General features: G+C 42.4%; 1 protein-coding gene across 1 annotated transcript in view; it reads right to left on the bottom strand.

Annotated features, from left to right (window-relative positions):
- FBP2 (fructose-bisphosphatase 2) overlaps positions 1–14,339 on the bottom strand; it is a 31,011-nt gene extending 16,672 nt beyond the window's left edge. Inside the window, exons 1-3 of the mRNA XM_007089006.3 lie at positions 14,084–14,339; positions 9,341–9,503; positions 7,209–7,301 (exon numbers count right to left, since the gene is read on the bottom strand). Coding sequence (XP_007089068.1) covers positions 7,209–7,301; positions 9,341–9,503; positions 14,084–14,253 — 426 coding nt within the window. The 5' untranslated portion in view covers positions 14,254–14,339. The remainder of the gene's footprint in view (positions 1–7,208; positions 7,302–9,340; positions 9,504–14,083) is intronic.
- Between the last annotated feature and the right edge of the window lie 4,612 nt (positions 14,340–18,951).

Genomic DNA, 18,951 nt, shown 5'->3' on the forward strand with positions numbered 1-18,951 from the left:
CACAGATACCCCAAACTCAATATCATCTAAGATGGAATTTGTCTGCCCCATCTCAACCCCAAAATCCCTGCTCTTCTGCCATTGCTTCCTGTCTCAGCAAATGGCACTGTCATTTGCCCAGTAGAAACCTCAGGGTCACCTGCCCCTCCCTTTCCCTGACCACCCTCCTTGCCCTTACCCCATGCCCTCCACTCAGTCACTGAGCCCAGTCTCTCCTAGCACCCACTCTTCACAACTCCATGGCCTCCTCTCCATCCTTACCATCACCGCTTGGCCCCAAGTGACCTTTACCTCCTTCCTGATCCCCCAACTCCACCCTTGCCCCACTCTGGTCCATGTCACTTCTCGCTTAAAACACGTTATTGACTTCCCACTGCCTCAACGTCTGATATTAACTCATTTTACCAGGTATTCCATGATCTGTCCCCCATTGGTTGACCAGCCTTGTCCAACACCATCCTCCACCCCACACCCAGGCCCCACACTGCAAAAATACCGAGCTTCTTTTCTCTTCTTGAACATTCCACCACCCTGCATCTGAGCTCCAAGAATCTGTATATGACTTTCTTTCTAGCCAGCATGGCCCAATCTTTTCTCCTCACACCTTCTGCCTGAGTTAACCTTCACATCCCAGGTGAAGCATCATCTTTCCATGGAGGCCTTCTCTGACCTCTTGGTTAGTCTTCCAGGTACTTAGTGCTTCTCCTGGGAAGCTCCCAACACACCTTCATTAGTGCTGTTTAATGTCTGCCTTCCTAAATAGACTGTAAGCTGCATGGTGGCAGGTGCCAGTTGTCTTGTTCAGGCCTGTTTTCCCACCATGAGGTGCAATCTGGCACATGGTTATGGCATTCAGTTGATTCACACATGCAAACATCCATGCAAGTTAATACATGTGCATATATATGCATGCATACATACATTTTCAGGAGCATGCTGGACAGGCAATTGCAAGGCATTCCCAAATTTCATCAACCTCTTATATAAATTTAGACTTTCCTGAATTTTAACCTTTTATTTTAAAATAATTAAAGATTCACTGGAAGTTGCACAGATAGTACAGAGATCCCATGTACCTTTCATCCAATTTCCTTCAATAGTTGCACTGTAAATATTTTGCTACAGTACAATATCAAAACCAGGAAATTGGCATTGGTATTAAGTCTGTGTACCACTCTGTGCCATCTTGTCACATGTGTAGACACCACATAAAGACACAGAACTATACCATCAGGCACAGAAGTCTCCCTCATGCTACCCCTTTATGGTCATTCCCACCCTCCGCCCCTCCCTGCTATCCCTAACCCCTGCGACCACTGATCCAGCTCTATAAGTATGCCTTTTAGAGAATATCACATAAATGGGATCATAAAGTTTGTGAACTTCTGAAATTTTTTACTCAGCATGAAACCCATGAGATCCATCAAAGTTGTTACATGTATTGATAGTTTATTCCATCTTATTGCTGAGTGGTTCCCCATGGTATGAATGTATCACTATTCAACCATTCATCTGTTGTAGGACGTTTGGGTTATTTTCAGCTGTGGGCTATTACAAATAAAGCTGCCATGAGCAATCACGTGCAGGTTTTTGTGTGGACATAAATCTTCAATTCTCTGGGAAAAATGCAAAAACTGCCAAACTTTTCCTGAGTGGCTGTGTCACTTCACATTTCCACTAACAATGCATGCCCTTGTAGCAGTTGGTATTGTCACTGTTTTCTATTTCAGGGGTTCTATTAGGTATGTAGTGATGACTCATCATGGTCTTACTTTGCATTTCCCTAATGGCTAGTGATGTTGAACATCTTTTATGTGCTTCTTTGCCAAGGAACTTCTTTTCACCTGTTTGGTGACACGTCTCTTTATGTTTTATGTTCTAATTGGATTGTTTCGAGTTTTTTACTGTTGAGTTTTGAGTCCTTTGTCAAACTCTCATTCTGTAGCTTGTGCGCTCATCCTCTTTACAGAGTGTGCTTTTTGAAGAATTGCTCATCTAACTTGTCCAATTTATGCAGGTAGAGGTGTTTATAGTATTCCCTTTTTATCCTTTAGATGTCTCCTTTTTTTCTATATCAAAACAACTCTGAGATGAATAGTCTAGTGAACAAATACATGTTTCCCTGATTATTTTCCCCGGAGAAATTCCAAATAATGAAATTATTGGGTGAAAGACTTTTGATATATATTGAAAAGTTGCCCCTCAGAAAGACTGCATTAACTTATAGCTTTACCATCAGTGATAAAAAGCATTCACTTTAATTCAACCTCATGAACATAAAAGAGCACTATCTTTTCAACTTGGCCAATTTGGTGACTGAAAAAAAATGATATTTCTTTTGTTTTAATTTCCATTTTTTATAGTTAACAAAGTAAACTTCATAGCCTTCTTGTCCATTTTTATTTCTTATTTTGTAAGTTGCCTGTTTCATATCTTTGCATATTTTTCTCTCAGGGTGTTTGTATTCTTGTTGTTTATTGTAATACCTTTTTACATATGAGAGATATTAATGCCATATATTTGTTACACCTATTTTCCTCAATTGTCATCTGCTTTTTAATTTTATTTACAGTGTCCTTTTCTTTTGCAGTGCAGTTTTTCTAGTAATTGAAATTATTAACTACAGCCCACATTATTTTCTTCTCTTGTCTTTATGGTTAGATAGAATTTCCCCTACATCAAAACAAAGCCAGACAAATATTATTCTGTTTTTGCTCCAGTTTCATCTCCCATCTCTCCATCAAGTCCATTAAACCATCTGTAATTTACTTTAGTGCATGGAAAAAAGAAAGGCTCATTTTTTTCTGGTTCTGAGACTTCAAAAATCTACTTCACATTAGTAATCTCTATTGCCATGACACTTCTCTCAGAAAATCTCAGAATAGTTTGCAAATGATTTGGTGTTATCTTTATCAGGTGTTTTTTTTTAATGTTTTATTTATTTTTTGAGAGACAGAGCACAAATGGGGGAAGGGCAGGGAGGTAGGGGGACAGAAGATCCAAAGCAGGCTCTGCACTGACAGGCTGACTGCAGGGGGCCTGATGCGGGGCTCGAACCCATGAACTGTGAGATCATGACCTGTGCCAAAGTCGGATGCTCAACCAACTGAGCCACCCAGGTGCCCCTCTCGGGTCTTTTTATTTCTTCCTACCCCAAAAAAATATCTAAATCTGTCACGGGTAAAGGAAGGGATGCATCATATGGCAACTTACCAGTAAAGTTAGTGACAATTGCAAAGGCTCAATGTGTTGGTGGTAGAGGGTATGGAAAAGTAGACTATTTTTCTTTTTGTTGAGGTATAACTTAAACATAGCAAAGCACACAAATCTGAATTGTTCAGTTCAATGAATTTTTACATACGTGTAGTATATATTCATGTAACTACTGAGATTAGCTTGCAGAATATTTCCAGGGCACCTGGGTGGCTCAGTCGGTTACACATCTGGCTCTTGACTTCAGCTCAGGTCATGATCTCACAGTTTGTGGGTTTGAGCCCTATATTGGGCTCTGCATTGACAGTACAGAGCCTGCTTGGCATTCTCTCTCTCTTCCTCTCTCTCTGCCCCTCCCCTGCTCTTGTCACTCTCCCTCTCTCTCTCTCTTTCAAAATAAATACACTTTAATTAAAAAAAAAAAATTACAGAACATCTCCAACAACCTAGCAGTCTCTGGATACCTCTTCAGTCATTATCACAGCCTCCAAAGGTATCATGTGGACATCAAAAGGATAATCGCCTTTGCCTGTTTTCATATAAATGAAATTACAAAGCATGTGTTCTTTTGCATCTGCTTATGTTTCACAACATTACGTCTTTGCAATTTTATCTATGTCTTTGCATTCAGAAACTTCTTGTTCTTTTTCATTGCTATGTAGTTTTCTGTTATATGAATATATCACAATTATTTATCCATTCTAATGTTGATACACACTTGGGCTTTGTTTTCTAGTTAGGGGCTACTATGAATAATTTGTGCATGTCTTTGGGCAGTCACAAGTGCTCGCTTATCCTAGGTGAGTACCAGCAGTAGACTTGCTGGGCCACAATGTATTACTACATGTTTATCATCACAGGTGCCATGCCAACCTTTCCAAAGTATTTGTATTACTTTTTACTGCCGTCAACAATGTACAATTCCAGTTTCTTCATCAACACTTGGTATACATTTTTCATTTGAGCCATTCTTGTGGGGATGAATGATGTCTCATTGTTTAACATCCATTTCCCAGATGACTAACGACTTTGAGCATCTTCCTTGTGCTTATTAACCAGTTGTGTGGAAAATATCTCTTTAGTGAAGTGCTTATTCAAGCTTTTGCCCATCCCTTTGATTATACTGATGGTATTTTCTTATTGATTTGTAGAAGTCCTTGATTTATTCTGCATAGGCGTTCCTTGTTGGAAATATGTATTGAAAATCTTTTCTCCCAGTCTTTTCACTTATCTTGTCTTATGATGAATGAAAGTTCTTAATCTTAATGAACTACAGTTTATTAGCCTTTTTTTTCCATGGTTAGTGCTTTCTGTGTCCTATTTAAGAAATATTTACCTTCCCCAAAGTCAGGAAGATATTGTCCTATGTTATTTTCTAGAAACATATTGGTAGTTGCCAGAAGCAGGGGTGGAAGGGTGAGGGGGAAATGAGTGAAGGTGGTCAAAGGGTACAAACTTCCAGTAAATAGATGAATAAATCCTAAGGATGTAATGTACAGTGTGGCGACTATAGTTAACAATACTGATTGTATGCTTGAAAGTTGCTATGAGAGTAGATCTTAAAAGCTCTCATCACCAGACAAAAATTTTGTTTAACTATGGTGATGGATGTTCACCAAACTTACTGTGGTTATCATTTCAATATACATATATTATATATATCAAATCATTATGTTGTTCACCTATTCTAATACAATGCTATACATCAATCAGATCTCAGTAAAATTGGGAGTGGGGGCAAGGAGCTATTAAGAGCCATGATGGCAGAGTTGGAGAGCCTGTTTGAATTCTTGTCCTTCACGTACCAACTGGTGATTTTAGTTGAGTTACTTAACTTCTCTGTGCTTCAATTTGTTCCCTAGTAAAAAAAAAAAAAAATGTAAAAAAAAAAAAATGGTAGCAGTGTGTGCACCTGCCTCATGGGCTGAGGTGATGAGTGACCCAGGAGCACTGTGCTTGTAGGTGGGCAGAAGAGTTCCTGACTCATGCTCAACAGTCAACAGTATTGGCCACAATGAAAAAGCCAATATTGAAAGCTACCTCAAAGATACAACTGGTGTCTTTTTTCAGAATCTCATAAAGATCATACCACCTATCTCTTTATTTTTATTTCCAAGCTATACTTCAAAAAGAGAAGTAACGTTCCTTTATACACCTATCTCATTTTGGCTTAACCTTCAAATATCATATTAGTCTTTCACTTTCTCAAACACCAGAGAAAGTGTCTTGGGTCATTTTCTCCTCCTCCCTCAGCAAAATTCTCCTTTTCTCTCTTCACAAGAAAAAGAGAGAGACAGAGAGAGAGAGAAAGAGAGAGAGAGAGAAACACCAATTGGGAAACATTCTCAGAGTATTCCTCTAGCCTGGGCTGGCTTGGCTTACATTTGGTTCTCCAAAACAGAAGTAACAGAGCCCCCATCCTGCTCCTTGATTTTCTTCACAGAAAGAAAGTTTAGGCTAATTCACATATTCTGCTAAGGTTAGGTTTCTGCTAAGCTTTTGCCCCTGAAAATCAAATTCTGGCCTCTTTCTTTGGACAACCGTCAGCCAAGCACAAATAATCTTGCAATATCAATATCTACAGACAACACACTGGGCGACATGGAATGTACCCAATCCTCCCCCACATTTATAATCTAAGAGCATGAAGGAAAACACTCATAGAAAGTTAATTACATACACATTACATGATTAGTGACAAATTGGTAGCATAGAAATCAGTGATGCCTGTGTGTGTTTGATCATAGTTTAGTAGAAAGAATGTGTGCTGTGGAGCCAGAGGTATGGGCCTCTAAGACCAGCCCAGAGGGCAGATTACCCAACCGAACAATCCTTAAGACCATCCAGAGCCTGTAGTGTCCCTTCGGCCTGACAGCCCCCCTGGGGAAAAGGCTCAGCCATTCTGATTAGAGTGAGGACTGATCTCAAACTGAGATATACTGTGGACTATGTTGTGTGACATGAAGTTTCTGGTAATACTGGGTGGTCACCAACCCACCCATAAGATCCTCTGTTGGCAGGTATGTGGTGTATACGCGAAATGGCCCCAAACAGGTCCTAATGCCCAGAGTCTGTGACTAGGTTGCATTACATGGCACAAGGGACTTTGCAGATGCAATTAGGGTCACTAATTTAAAATAGAAAGGTATCATTGTGGATTTTCCAGATGGGCCCAATCTAATCAAATGAGCCCTTAAAAGCAGAGAACTTTCTGTGGCTGAGGACAGGGGAGACAAGGCAAAGTGGGGATATCAGAGAGATTAGAAGCCTGAGCAAGACTTGGCCTGCCTTCACTGCCTTGGAGGAGAAAGGAAGCACAAGCCCGGGAATATAGGAAGCCTCTAGAAGCTGAGAATGACCCCAGTATCAGCCGGAAAAAAAAAAAAAAAAAAAACCAAGGACCTCCATCCTACAGCAGAATGGAACTGAATTCTGCCAACAACCTAAAAGAGCCTGGAAGCTAATTCCCCACCCCCCAGCCTTTCAATAGGAAGCCAGGCTGGCTGACACCCAGAGTTTGGCCTTATGAGACCCTGAGCAGAGAACTCAGTCATGCCTTTCAGACTTCTGACCTACAGAATGGTATATACTAAATGGGGGTTATTTTAAGCCTCCAAATGTGTGGTTATTACAGCAGCAATAGAAAACTAATGCAATAAGATTTGAGAAACATAAAGAAGAAACAGAGGAGTCCTCAAATGCCACCTGGAACCTAATACTCTATCTGATATTTGTGCCACTCCCATTTTCTTAAAACCAAGACTCATCTGTCCTCTTATTTTACCTTCCCACCCATGCAGTGAAAAAGGCAGATGGAAAATTACCGTATCAGCTCTTCCAATGAGGAGCCCGAGGCCAGAGTGAGTTATGGTTTGCTTACAATGGTGGGTCTGGTCAGTGGGAAGATAGAGGCTAGAACTCCAAACTTGTGGCTCCCAGGCCAGGAACCTTCCAGAAGCCACCAAGAGGGAAAAGGCATTAAAGATCAGACTCACCTTTCTGTAGATGGCAAAGATGGTTCCAATGGAGGCCAGGCAGTCGATGTTAGAAGATCCATCCAGTGGGTCAAAGCAGACCACGTACTTCCCCTAAATGCACAGAGAGAAGAACCACCTGATTGGTGCCCTTCCAACCAATACACTCTGTGAAGTGGCAGTGCATGGTCGGTACCACTACATCAAAAGTGACCCAGAGCAAAGGGATATCCTTACCAAAAACTGCAATTACTTAAGGAGGGCAAAGTGTGTCAGCATCTATGAATCCTGAGCTCGGGGCCAACGTGCCCATAGACAGATGAGTCGATGCCCACATGGGGCGGCAGAAATCCCATCCACCTCCGTGCCTCCTCTGGCTCTGCCCTTCCCTCCAGGGTGGGCCCATGGGGGCCTCATAGCAGTGGAGGGTGTGAGAGGAAACTGGCACCTGGCCGGGAAGAGATAGAGGAGCTGAAGATAAACCTGCGCGAGCTCTACCCATATCCACAGTAAAGTCAGTAAAGTCAGTTATGGATTTATTCATGATTCTTTCTGAACCTCTATGCAGACAGGCTTTTCTCACTGGGGAGCAGTTTTGCCAAAAGACTTCAGAAAATCTCAGAACAATGTCCCAGGGCCTCTGGATCTGTCTTATTAAGAGAGCTGGCATGTATACATACGTCAGGAGAATAAAAATACTGTCCCAGGTTTTGCTGCATCCAACCCACCTGTCCTGTGTGAAGGCCAGAAGACAGATCTGGATCTTTCCAGCCCACCCACACCGCTGTCACAGGCTGCTCCAGCCAACATTCCACGGGAGGAAATCATCAGATTCTTTTTACAGGCCTCCTATGTGCAAGGTTCTGGGAGAGCTTTAGTGATGGGGACCAGAGTTTCCTGGCTAATTAGGCTAATTAAATACTGGTAATATAACATCAAGTAAGATGGAAGTCATTTCTCCCACCACTAAAATTACTTTTCCCTGACTTTCTGGTGACTTAATGCCCTAGCTTAAGCTATTTTTTTTTCCCCTCTCTCACTGGGGGTGGAGATGGGCTAAAAAATGGGATAATCCATAAGTTTGGAAATTTCCCATTCTCCCTGTGGATAATTCAACTGAACCCATTCAATCATTCATGCATTCATTCAACAGATATCTTTTGAACATCTAGCATATGCTGGAAAATGTTCAAAGAACTGGTGTGGAAGTAGGCATAGAATATTCAAGAACCAGCACTAAGACCTGTATAGATCAGGCCAAATGGGGAAGAAAACAATAGATTAGATAGGAGAGATGATTGAGAGGCATGTAACAGTGGGAACTGAAAGTTGAAAATAATAGGTGTGATTTAGCTTAAATTGTGTGAGACAACAAGAGTAAAGTGCTTTGCACAGTCCCTGGTATAAGGTAGATGTTTCATACATTTGCTTTTACCTTTTTCATCCTCTCAGCTAATTATGAAGAAATGGTCTCCAACACCCAATATATAAAACAAGGCCCAGTCCCAGTATTTACTTTGTATCACAGCTGGACATGGGTTGAATTGTTGGCCACTAGCAAACCTCTGACATTAATGAACTGTTTTTGTGAAACCAGAGTAGCTACAGACCCTGCCTGGTCATGCCCTGCACTAACCAAGTTTGCCATTGTATTAAGGCAAGAGGGCACAATCTTTACAGTTTCTTTTCTATATTGGCTAACAGTTTGTCAGGAATGAAGAAATCTCTGATGAAACCAGAGCCCCTTGGAGAAGTGTGTGTTGGGGAGAGGGAGAATAGAAGTGGGGATGGGAAGAGTACAGGTCTGCTCTTCCCAGGAGCTCTAGTTTTTACTGGACTCGATGGTTTTGAAACCACAAAAAATGCAGCACTTGTTCCTGGCAAATGAAGACAAAACCCCACCCACTGAGGCATTTTCAGGAAATTACTCTTTACCCTGAATGAATCACCCCCCTGTTGTGGATTTTTTTTTCCACTAGACAGCGTAAGACTTCTAAAAAAGTATGCAATCTCCCCCCCCCTCCCCCCCCCAGAAAATAAAAGTTAAGGAATAGGAATATCCCAGGAACTAAAGAAAAGCAACCAGATTCTTCCCAACTCAGTAGTACCATCTACTGGTGGCTAGGGGAACTGCATCCCGTCCCCACACGCACCCTCTTCTCCTTGGGGGTGATAATCGCGTCTTTATTCTCCTCAGAGACCAGGACACAGGTGCCGTAGGAGGACTGGAGCATGTTGATCACCAGAGAATTGGATAACACGTCCAGTTTCTTCACCTCATCCCCGGTCACGTTCACGCTTCCCGCAATTCCATACCTAAGAAGACGAAAGACTGAATGAAATTGTTAAGGGAATCCAAAACTCCATCAGAGAAGCCCAGATGGGGGTGGCGAGGGGGGGGGGGGGCGCACCCGGGTGGCTCAGTTAGTTAAGCATGCCACTTCTGCTCAGGTCATGATCTCACCGTTTGTGCGTTCGAGCCCCACATCAGGCTCTTTGCTCTCAGCACAGAGCGTGCTTCATTCAGATCCTTTGTCCCCCCTCTCTCTGCCCCTCCCCTGCTTGCACTTTCTTTCTCTCTCCCTCTCTCTCTCTCTCTCAAAATAAATAAACTTTAAAAAAAAAAGGCCCAGACACCATTATTATAAGCCACTTTTCCCTTCATTGCTGCCAAATCTCCAATTTATACAGACCAAGTGCAACGTGTCTCAAAGCTGTGATTCTCAACCTTGCTTCCTTTACACCGTGAGGATATTGTCATAGCCCCGTATTCTCCCAACAACGCTAACTGGAATTCAATCTTATAAAAATACAAACCTGCAATGGGCAGTGGGAGGTGAAGGGAAAGAGCCAATTCATAAAGTCAGACATGTTGCCATCATTACTAACCCCAAAACTAAAGGACCATGGCTTCCCAGCACAGGAATTTCAAGTATCACCCTCAAATAATGGCCTGGTGGACTGAATGAGAAATTTGCCCTGTGGTGGCTTTGCATTACTTAAGATGGAAATTTGGGGACAGACTTAACTAATTTAATTTTGTTCTTCGTTACCATTTCAAGCGACGTAAGAAAAATTCTATCTAGCTTTATGTTTTAGAATATCAGTATGCAAAGGTCTCCTAACTTCCACCGTCATGGGCAGGGTCCTTCTAAAATACCAACAAGATCACTCTGGTCTCACCCAGAATCCCCAAGTTCCCCATGGTGGACTTAAGGCCTCACCAAGGAAGCCCTGTTCCCATGCTGGCATTGCCTCTTGTCCCACGGACCTCACTCAGCCAGTCTCAGCCTCTGGAATCCACTAGGCACACAGTTGTCTTACACCGACCCCTCGGTTGGCTGCCCCATCCCCGCACTCTTCCCGCCAAGAGTGGCATGGCTATACCCACTCAAGCCTTTTTCATCTCAACAGCCACAAAAGTCCTGTGGCCACTAGTACCCAGCAAGATACTCCTCTCTTCTTCACCCTCACTTATGGTGTTCACTCCACAGGAATGCTGTCTGCCTACCATGAGCTTCTCCCTACTCTCCCTCCTGATCCATTCCAGAGGCTTCCTTGGCCCCAACACCACCAGGCACACCCCTGTCATCTTTCCACAGCAGTTTGTGATCTGTTCATGGGAATACCTTTCCTGGTAGATTATCTGCTCACTGAAGGCTAGAACAGTGGCTTATTATACTGGTTTCCACAGCACCCAAGGATGTGGTAAATGCTCAATATATGTTCACTGAATTATGAAGAAAGCATGGCAGGAAAATAATTTCTCTACATCCCCACACCTTTTTTAAAGCCATGTATTTGCTGAAGGAATCCTCGGGTGGCTCTAACAGGTAGCCCGGTTGAGAACCACTGATGTACCCTAAGCAGGGGACAATTCACTTCCCACCCTCTTCCTTGACTGACAACCTTCCTCCAGGTGCCCTTTACCCTTAACCCCCATTAGCACCCCTCCTTCCAGACAGAATGGAAGCACATTCATAATGAGATCTGTCTGACACCTGCTCCAAGTTAGATCATGGATACAGCAGAGCTTTATAATCCACAGGACAATATCTTTTACTATTTTTTGAAAGCTTTACTGATAATTTTTGAATGGGATATTCTACCACTTTGGCAGAAACCCATGAAGATGCTTCCAGGAGAAGGATTCTAGCATTCCCTTCTTCCTACAGCAATGAACAGACAAAAGAGAAGAAAAAGCATGAACATTTTTTATCACGTTTGCATTCATTGAGCTTGTGCCTAAAATGTCTTCCCAAAAAGAGGAAGCAAAGAATGAGGGGCTTGAGGCTCCCTAGATGAGAAAAGGGGCAGGAGCATGTGAAAATCCTATTTTCAGGAGCAGAATTGTTCCAGGACAGAGAACGACCTTTTAGCAATATGAGAAGCAATTCCAGGGTCCTCTTAAAATAACCTCAGCATTTTGTTAGAAAGAAGGATTTTCCAGGCAATGGGCATCTCACACTGCCACTTTGGTGTTTCAGTGAGGGGTCAGGAGAAGGATGACATCTGAATTGGCAGAATGTGGGGCTTCTGCCAGCCTGAGGACCCCGGCCTCAGCCTCTGAGAAAATAGTGGATCCTGAAGTCTTGATTCCATGGGCTACACCTGCCACCTAGTGGACATTCAGCAGCATGGAACAGCCAGCGGGCAAATTTCCCCAGATCTAGGCTTGGACCCACTGTAATAATGAGCATTTACTGAGCATTTATTATGGATCTGGCGCTGTTGAAATTATCATCACATGGAGTCAATAAGCTTTACAACAATCCTATAAGTTAGGGGCTATTCCCATCCCCTCTGTTTTACAAATGGGGAACTGAGGTCCTAACAAGAGTAGACAGTCACATGGAAGGCAGCCAAGTTAAATGAACACATTATCCAGTTCCTGAGTCTACTTCATCTGGACACTCGACAACCACAAAGTTAGAGTTCTGAAGCCACGTAGTACAACTGTACCACCGCATCCACTGCCTAGCTAAGCGTCCTGCACAGAAGATGAGCACATTAAGGCGGGTAAATAATACTGAAAAGCAGTGGAGATGCCCAGAAAATGGCTCTAAGCATAGCAGAGCCATATGCAGGGACAGGTGAAGTCACTACTTAGTGTCACTCAGCACAGCCCATCACCTGGTGGGATCAGGACAGAGGCAAATGGCTGTACCTCGCGTTCATAAAGACCGTTACAAGTAAAGGTTGGCCATTATTGGTCTATGAGGCAATACAGTTATAGCAATACACAGAGATCAGGGAGGGCTGATCATAATGCGTCTTTAAATTGGATGTCATTACTGGGTTACAAAACCTTATCCGTTATAAATAAATCCTATAGTTATCTTGTGAGAATTACATCTTGTGATATAACGCTATCAAATTTTTGGTTCAAAAGTACTAAATTGTTAAGAATTACTATTTTAAATTATTAGACTTTATTTCTTCATTTGGGGGAATAATAATAATGGGTCCCTTCACCTTTGGAGAGGACCTTTGCTACAAAAAAAAAAAAATGGAAGTGCAAAGAAAGTCAGCTTCTTTTCAGCACAGACTTAAACTGGACTCTTGGCTGTGTGAACGTTAAGGAAAACCTCACTAAAATTGAGTCGGGAGGCCAGAAGGGGGAGCCCTCACACTGTAGCACTGGAGGTCATTGCAGGAAGTGTCAATTCCAGACTAACACAAAAATCCTCCAGGGAAAGAATCATCAGTTAGGGGCTCCTAGAAGGAAGGATGTACATTGCCTCTCCTGCAAGAAATTGACTTGCCAACTCAGCCAATAAGAAACCATTATGGCCCTGAACTCTTGCTTTTCACCAATGGACTTTGGTTCAAAACAGCTCCTGCCAATGTCCTCCTTCATAAAATAAACTTCTTCTCCTTTGTTAAACCAGCCTATGGTTTTTGGCATAGTTCACTTGTCCCATATTGTAATTCTCTTACTATTCCCAAATAAACTCATTTTTGGGGGGTAAAATAACTGACTTATTGGGGTATCTGGGTGGCTCAGTCCGTTAAGCTCAGGTCATGATTTCAGGGTCATAAGATTGGAACCCACATTGGGTTCTGCACTGGGCTTGGAGCCTGCTTAAGATTCACTCTCTGCCTCTCCCTCTGCCCCTCCTCCTGTGCTTGCTCTCTCTCTCTCTCTCTCTCTCACAGTAAAATAAAATAAAATAACTGGCTTATTTTTTAAGGTCAGCAGCTGTGACATTCAGCAGCCATAGTATGAACTTGGCCTTCTTCTGTGCTTGGATAAAGTACTGAAGAGAACAAAGTGGAAGAATGCTCTTCATTTCCTCCTCCTGGACCCAGAACCTCCCAGCTTCCTGCACACCAAGTAGAGAAAAAGATAATGAGTCTCAGAGAAGAAATAAAAAATTGTTTTGAAAGCAAAAGACTCCTTCCCTCAGTAAGGACAGAGACGCAGGGCAGGAAGTCATTTTGTAAATGATTGCTAGCTCCTAACACAATGGCAAAGTTCATGGCAATAAAATGCTACTACCTGTAAAAATCATAAAGCAAAATCTCAAGTCCTATTTGCTGTTTCTTTGTGCCATAAGAAACAAGCTGGGATAATACAGTCTGTTTTTAATGCAACCAGCCACTGAGCTTCTCATCGTTATAATACATGGCAACTGGAAAAATTATATATTTTTTTCTTCATACCATGTCTCCAAGTATTTCGTTCCTTTCTGGAAACAAGTCAAAGGCCCCTTTATCAACAGACAGAAACTTTAAAAGCGTCTTCCCTCCAGAGCACAGAGGCAAATAGCTTTTGACATGGTCGCCTGCCCAAGTGACCTGCACCTGTGGCTTTGCCCACGCCCCACCTGGGCCCAAATCCCTATACATCAGGGGCAGGTCTGTGCACCCACACCTACTCCCCCAGGACTCACAGGTGGGCCAGCCCGGCCTTGCGCACAGCCGAGGATATGGCTTTGATGGCTGTCAGCATGGAGTTCAGCAGCTGTGTGAGCTCCCCGGTCCCTTTGGCCTGACGCCCCTTTTCCATAACGTAGCGAGTCAGGGTGAGCATGTCCGTTTCAAAGGGGCTGCTGTCTGACATGGTGGCGGATAAGTGTTCAAAATCTTCTTCTCCTGGAAAGCCTTGTTTATCTCTGAAATCTGTGGCTCTTTGGTATCAGAGCTGGTTTGCGCTAGCCCTGCCAGGACCTTTAACGAAAAAGTGCCCCAACCCACGTGATTAAGATAACTGGGCAAGCCCTCAAGGAAATCTCTCTGGCAAGGTTGTTGTTGAAGGCTGCCAAAGCACCATAAGCAAGCTGTAAATAGAATCAGGCAGCCCAGAAACACACCTACTTTCTTTTGATGAACCTTTTTATTTAAAGATCCTAAGAAGGAGCCATTTAGAAACTGGTGGAAGATGAGAAATCCAGCCACTAAAAAATGATCCCTAGAACCCTCTCATTCAAGGACTCAGAAGGATTCTTTGCATATATCTACTGTAGAATCCAGTTCCCCAATCACTCTAAGAGGCAGACTGGCAGATCTTACCTAGGGTATAGGTCACACAATAAAATATGGCTATCCTGGGACCTCTCAGCCAGGGGTCTTTTATATACTTTTGCAAAGGATGCTTTTTATTTCCAAAAAGACATATGCCTGAGTGGATATCCTTAAAAGCCACCCAAATCTAGAAGAAAAAAATTACATTCCTAGCACAGTGCCTAGCATCAGGTTATTTTTATCAATTCCTTTAGATTTGCACATCTAATTCAAAAATACTACTTTCTTGGGATGCCTGGGTGGCTGAATAGGTTAAATGTCCGACTTTAGCTCAGGTCATGATCTCGCAGTTTATGAGTTCAAGCCCTGCGTCGGACTCTGTGCTGACAGCTCAGAGCCTAGAGCCTGCTTTGGATTCTGTGTCTCCCTCTCTCTCTTCCCCTCCCCCACTAGTGTTCTCTCTCTCTCTCTCTCTCTCTCTCTCTCTCTCTCTGTCTCTCTAAACATAAAAAATTTTTAGATACTACTTTCTTACTGAAAAGGAAACACTACAGAAGTATATAAAAGAAAAAGTGAGAGTCCTCACCACCAGCCCATCTCCCAGCCTACTCTCTAGAAATAACTGAGCTGGTGGGGGTCTGTACTGGTATTAGGCACTGGCAGGGGCCTGGGTAGCATAGACCAAGACCTTTCTCTAGGGGCACATAGACCTGGCACTGAGTTCCAACCTAATTATCTGCTAGTTGTCCTGGGAAAGTTCCTGAAGCCTCAGTTTCCTCTCCTATAAATGGGAATAGAAGTAAAACATCTATGTTATAGAGTGGTTTTCAGGATTAAAAGTGATAAGATGTGCCTGGCACAGAGCAGGTTCCCAGTACTTGGTAGTTATTACTATCCTTCCAAATTTTTGATGTATATATAATTATTATGTATACATATATAACTCCACTTTATAAAATAGAGGAATATGCATGCTGCTTTGTAGAATACATACATTGGTCTGCAATATGATTTTTCTTTTGATGGTTATTTCAATCAGAATGTGTTCAGCTGCAAGTAAGAGAAAACTCAGATGATTTAAATATTGTAGGGGGTTATTTTTCTCATATTTTCTCATGCATTCACGAGGAAGTGGCTGCTGGCATTTATTTAGCTCTTCAAAGGCTCCATTTTAGGGGCCCCTCTGTCTCTTCTGTTACCCTGGGTCAGCTGGCTTCTGCCTCCAAGCTGAAACATCTTATGAGCACAAAATGGCAACCACCATTCTGCCCATCTAGCCCACACTGAAGGCCCAAAGAGGGGAGAAGGGCACTCTAATCACATCAGTTCCCTTTTATTAGAAAAGAAATATTTCCTCAGAACAAACACACACACACACACACACACACACACACGCGCGCGCGCGCGCGCACCAGTAGATTTCCACTTCCATAGCTTCGACCAGATTTGTTTCACATGGTGACCCCCTCACTGCAAGAGTTGGGCACTGGTATTGGATCAACCAATCTAAGGTGGCTGCCATAGCCTACCATCTTGGAAATACACATCCATGTTGGTACATAGAGGTATGCTGCATTCTAGTGTGTGAACAATTAATTTACTTTGAAAATGTGCATCCTTGAGATAATGCTTCCACAAGCTTCCTTATCTTTGTGCATGCTCTTGTGTGAGGCCTTCAGTCAGAACATTTTCATGTTGATATCACCAGGATCTAAACCAGAAAGCTCTCATTCTTTTCGGAAAGCTTCAGGGAACTGTAAGAAATATAGAAGGGAACTTTCTTTGATCCTGATGTGTCATGTTGCCATTAACAAATAACTAAGCTTTGTCTTTCAAGTGAGAGATCAACAATGATTCTTCTGACATAATTATAGGAAGACCAGTGGCTGCATGTTAGGAGTTCTGGGCCAGTAAGTGAATATAAGAGAAGAGGGTGTCCTGCTTGTAGGTTTCCAGGTTTCCTTTGAAGTACAACATTGTCTTCAAAGGATTTGAGAGTGAAAAACAATGCCAGTTGCAGTGGGCCTTTACATCTTTCCTAAAGAAATGATTATGTATATTCACACAAACACCCATTCACAAATATTAATAGCAGCTCTATTTATGTAAGAGACTGCAACCCCAAATGCTCTTCAGTGAATGGATAAGCAAACTGGGGTAGATCCATAAAATGGACTACTATTCAGCAAGAAAAAAGAACAACCTCGCTACACGCAGCACTAGAACGAATCTCAAAGACATCGTGCTAAGTGAAAGAAGCCAGTCAAGGTGGCCGGGGTGGCTCAGTTGGTTGAGCATCCAACTCTCAACTTCAGCTCAGGTCATGATCCTAGGATCGTGGGATCATGCTCTGCATCAGGCTCCATGCATAACATGGAGCCTGCTTAAGATTATCTCTCTCTTCCCTGCCCCTCCTCCTGGCTCGTGCTCTCTCTCTCTCTTTCTAAAATAAATGAAAAGAATTTTTAAAGAAAGAAGCCAGTCTCAAAGATTATATATGGTATGATTCCATTTATATTTTGAAAATACAAAATTATATACAAAGAGAACAATTCTGTGGCCATGTGGGGAGGGTCAGGACAAGGGAGGGTTTTTTGGCCTGATGGAACTTTTCTGTATCCTAATTATGGTGATGGAAATTTGAATCTATTTAAAACCCAAATAATTCTACATTTTTTTAAAATTCATTTTACTGTAAAACAAAATGCAAGGTGGATCATGGACAGTCTGCAAACTGTACTAGGCCATGACAAAGTTAGTAGAAAAATTGGCAGTATTTAGAAATTTCTATAGCAACTTCTCTGTGTTACATTTGCTCTGACTATATTAAAATGCAATTTAAATCTAGCAATAAAATGTCATTTAAATTTAAATGAAGTTACAACCTAACACTAAACAGTTGGGGCCTGCCTTTTGTAGGTAATCGTTTTTTATTTCATTTTTCCAGGTTTTCTTTTTGGACCATTTTAGCCATTTTTAAGCATACAGTGCAATGTCATTAAGTACATTCACAGTGTTGTGCGACCATCACCACCATCCATCTCCAGAACTTTTTCATCTCCCCCAGCTGAAACTCTGCTTAAACAATAACTCTCATTCTTGGCCTTTCCTGTAATTCTTTATATTACATTTTATAAAGTATCTGTTAACAAGAGATTGGAAGTGAAACCCACCAATCAGTGCTTCAGCACAACTCCCTGGAGAAGCTCTGGGCCCAGCACACTACAGATGCTAAGAGTAGGCAGAAGACTGGAGAATTTGGAGACCAGGAAGGAGAAGTATTGGCTAGTGTCATTTATAAGCGGTCAGTTACTCATCTTAAAGGGAACTGGGGAGGGTCTGCTATTTTTGCCACTGTCTGGCTTAGGCTGGCAGCTGGGTACAGCAATCATACCCTTTTGCAGCTACATTTAAATGTTAGAAGTTCGAGTTACCCAATGGTCTAAAATTGCAACTGATGACCTTTCAGCAAATGCCAAAGTTCTTTCAGGGCACACAACAGGGTGGAAACATAGAACAGCCGTGGAGAAAGCCTGGAGAAAAGGAGAGAGCATCCAGCTTACATTTATTTCAGGGCCACTGATACACCGGGGACCTCAAAGCTCTCTATGGCCTTGCTCCACTTTGGGAAAGATGCTCACAGACCTGAGTCAAAGTGAGTAAGGGCAAGCAGACCTTCCTGATAGTTGAGACAATCTTGCTCTTACATCAGATCTGAAGACAAAAGCAGGGATCTAAAATGTGACTTAGGGTATCAACGGAGGGACCATTCTTTGTTAGCCAAACTCTACTGAGATAGTTTACGTACACTCTCTCAGGCAATGTCAACATATGGGGGGGGGGGGTTGTTTTTTTTTTAGTTTTCACTCAGAAAAGATTTTATTCTAAGAATGATGCCATCAGGTAAAAATGAAAAACAATGCAGTTGTGGCACAATGTTTAAAAATATCTATACCTCTTCCCTCGTAGGACTGCAGTGTTTCCTATGTACCTGAGCATGGAACACGGAGCACCCTTATAAGCTGCTCCACATGGGGACTCTGATTCCTTGCAGGTCAACCTACTTTTCCTCATGTACTAATGAAATCGGCTTAAGCCTCAACTTTGCAGGATTAACAGAACACAAAGATGGAAAATTAAGAATCCAATTTCTACTTTCCTGTAATATGGTTATACCAAGTCCAGTCTTCACTGTATAAAAAATACATAGGAAAGTGCTGTATACATTCTTCACATGGAAAAAACAAAGTTAAAGCAGAGCTGACCTATGTCAGACCTGTATTTTAGTTCTGTGGTG

The sequence above is a fragment of the Panthera tigris genome, chromosome D4, assembly GCF_018350195.1.
Source record: "Panthera tigris isolate Pti1 chromosome D4, P.tigris_Pti1_mat1.1, whole genome shotgun sequence".
Taxonomy (NCBI): domain Eukaryota; kingdom Metazoa; phylum Chordata; class Mammalia; order Carnivora; family Felidae; genus Panthera; species Panthera tigris.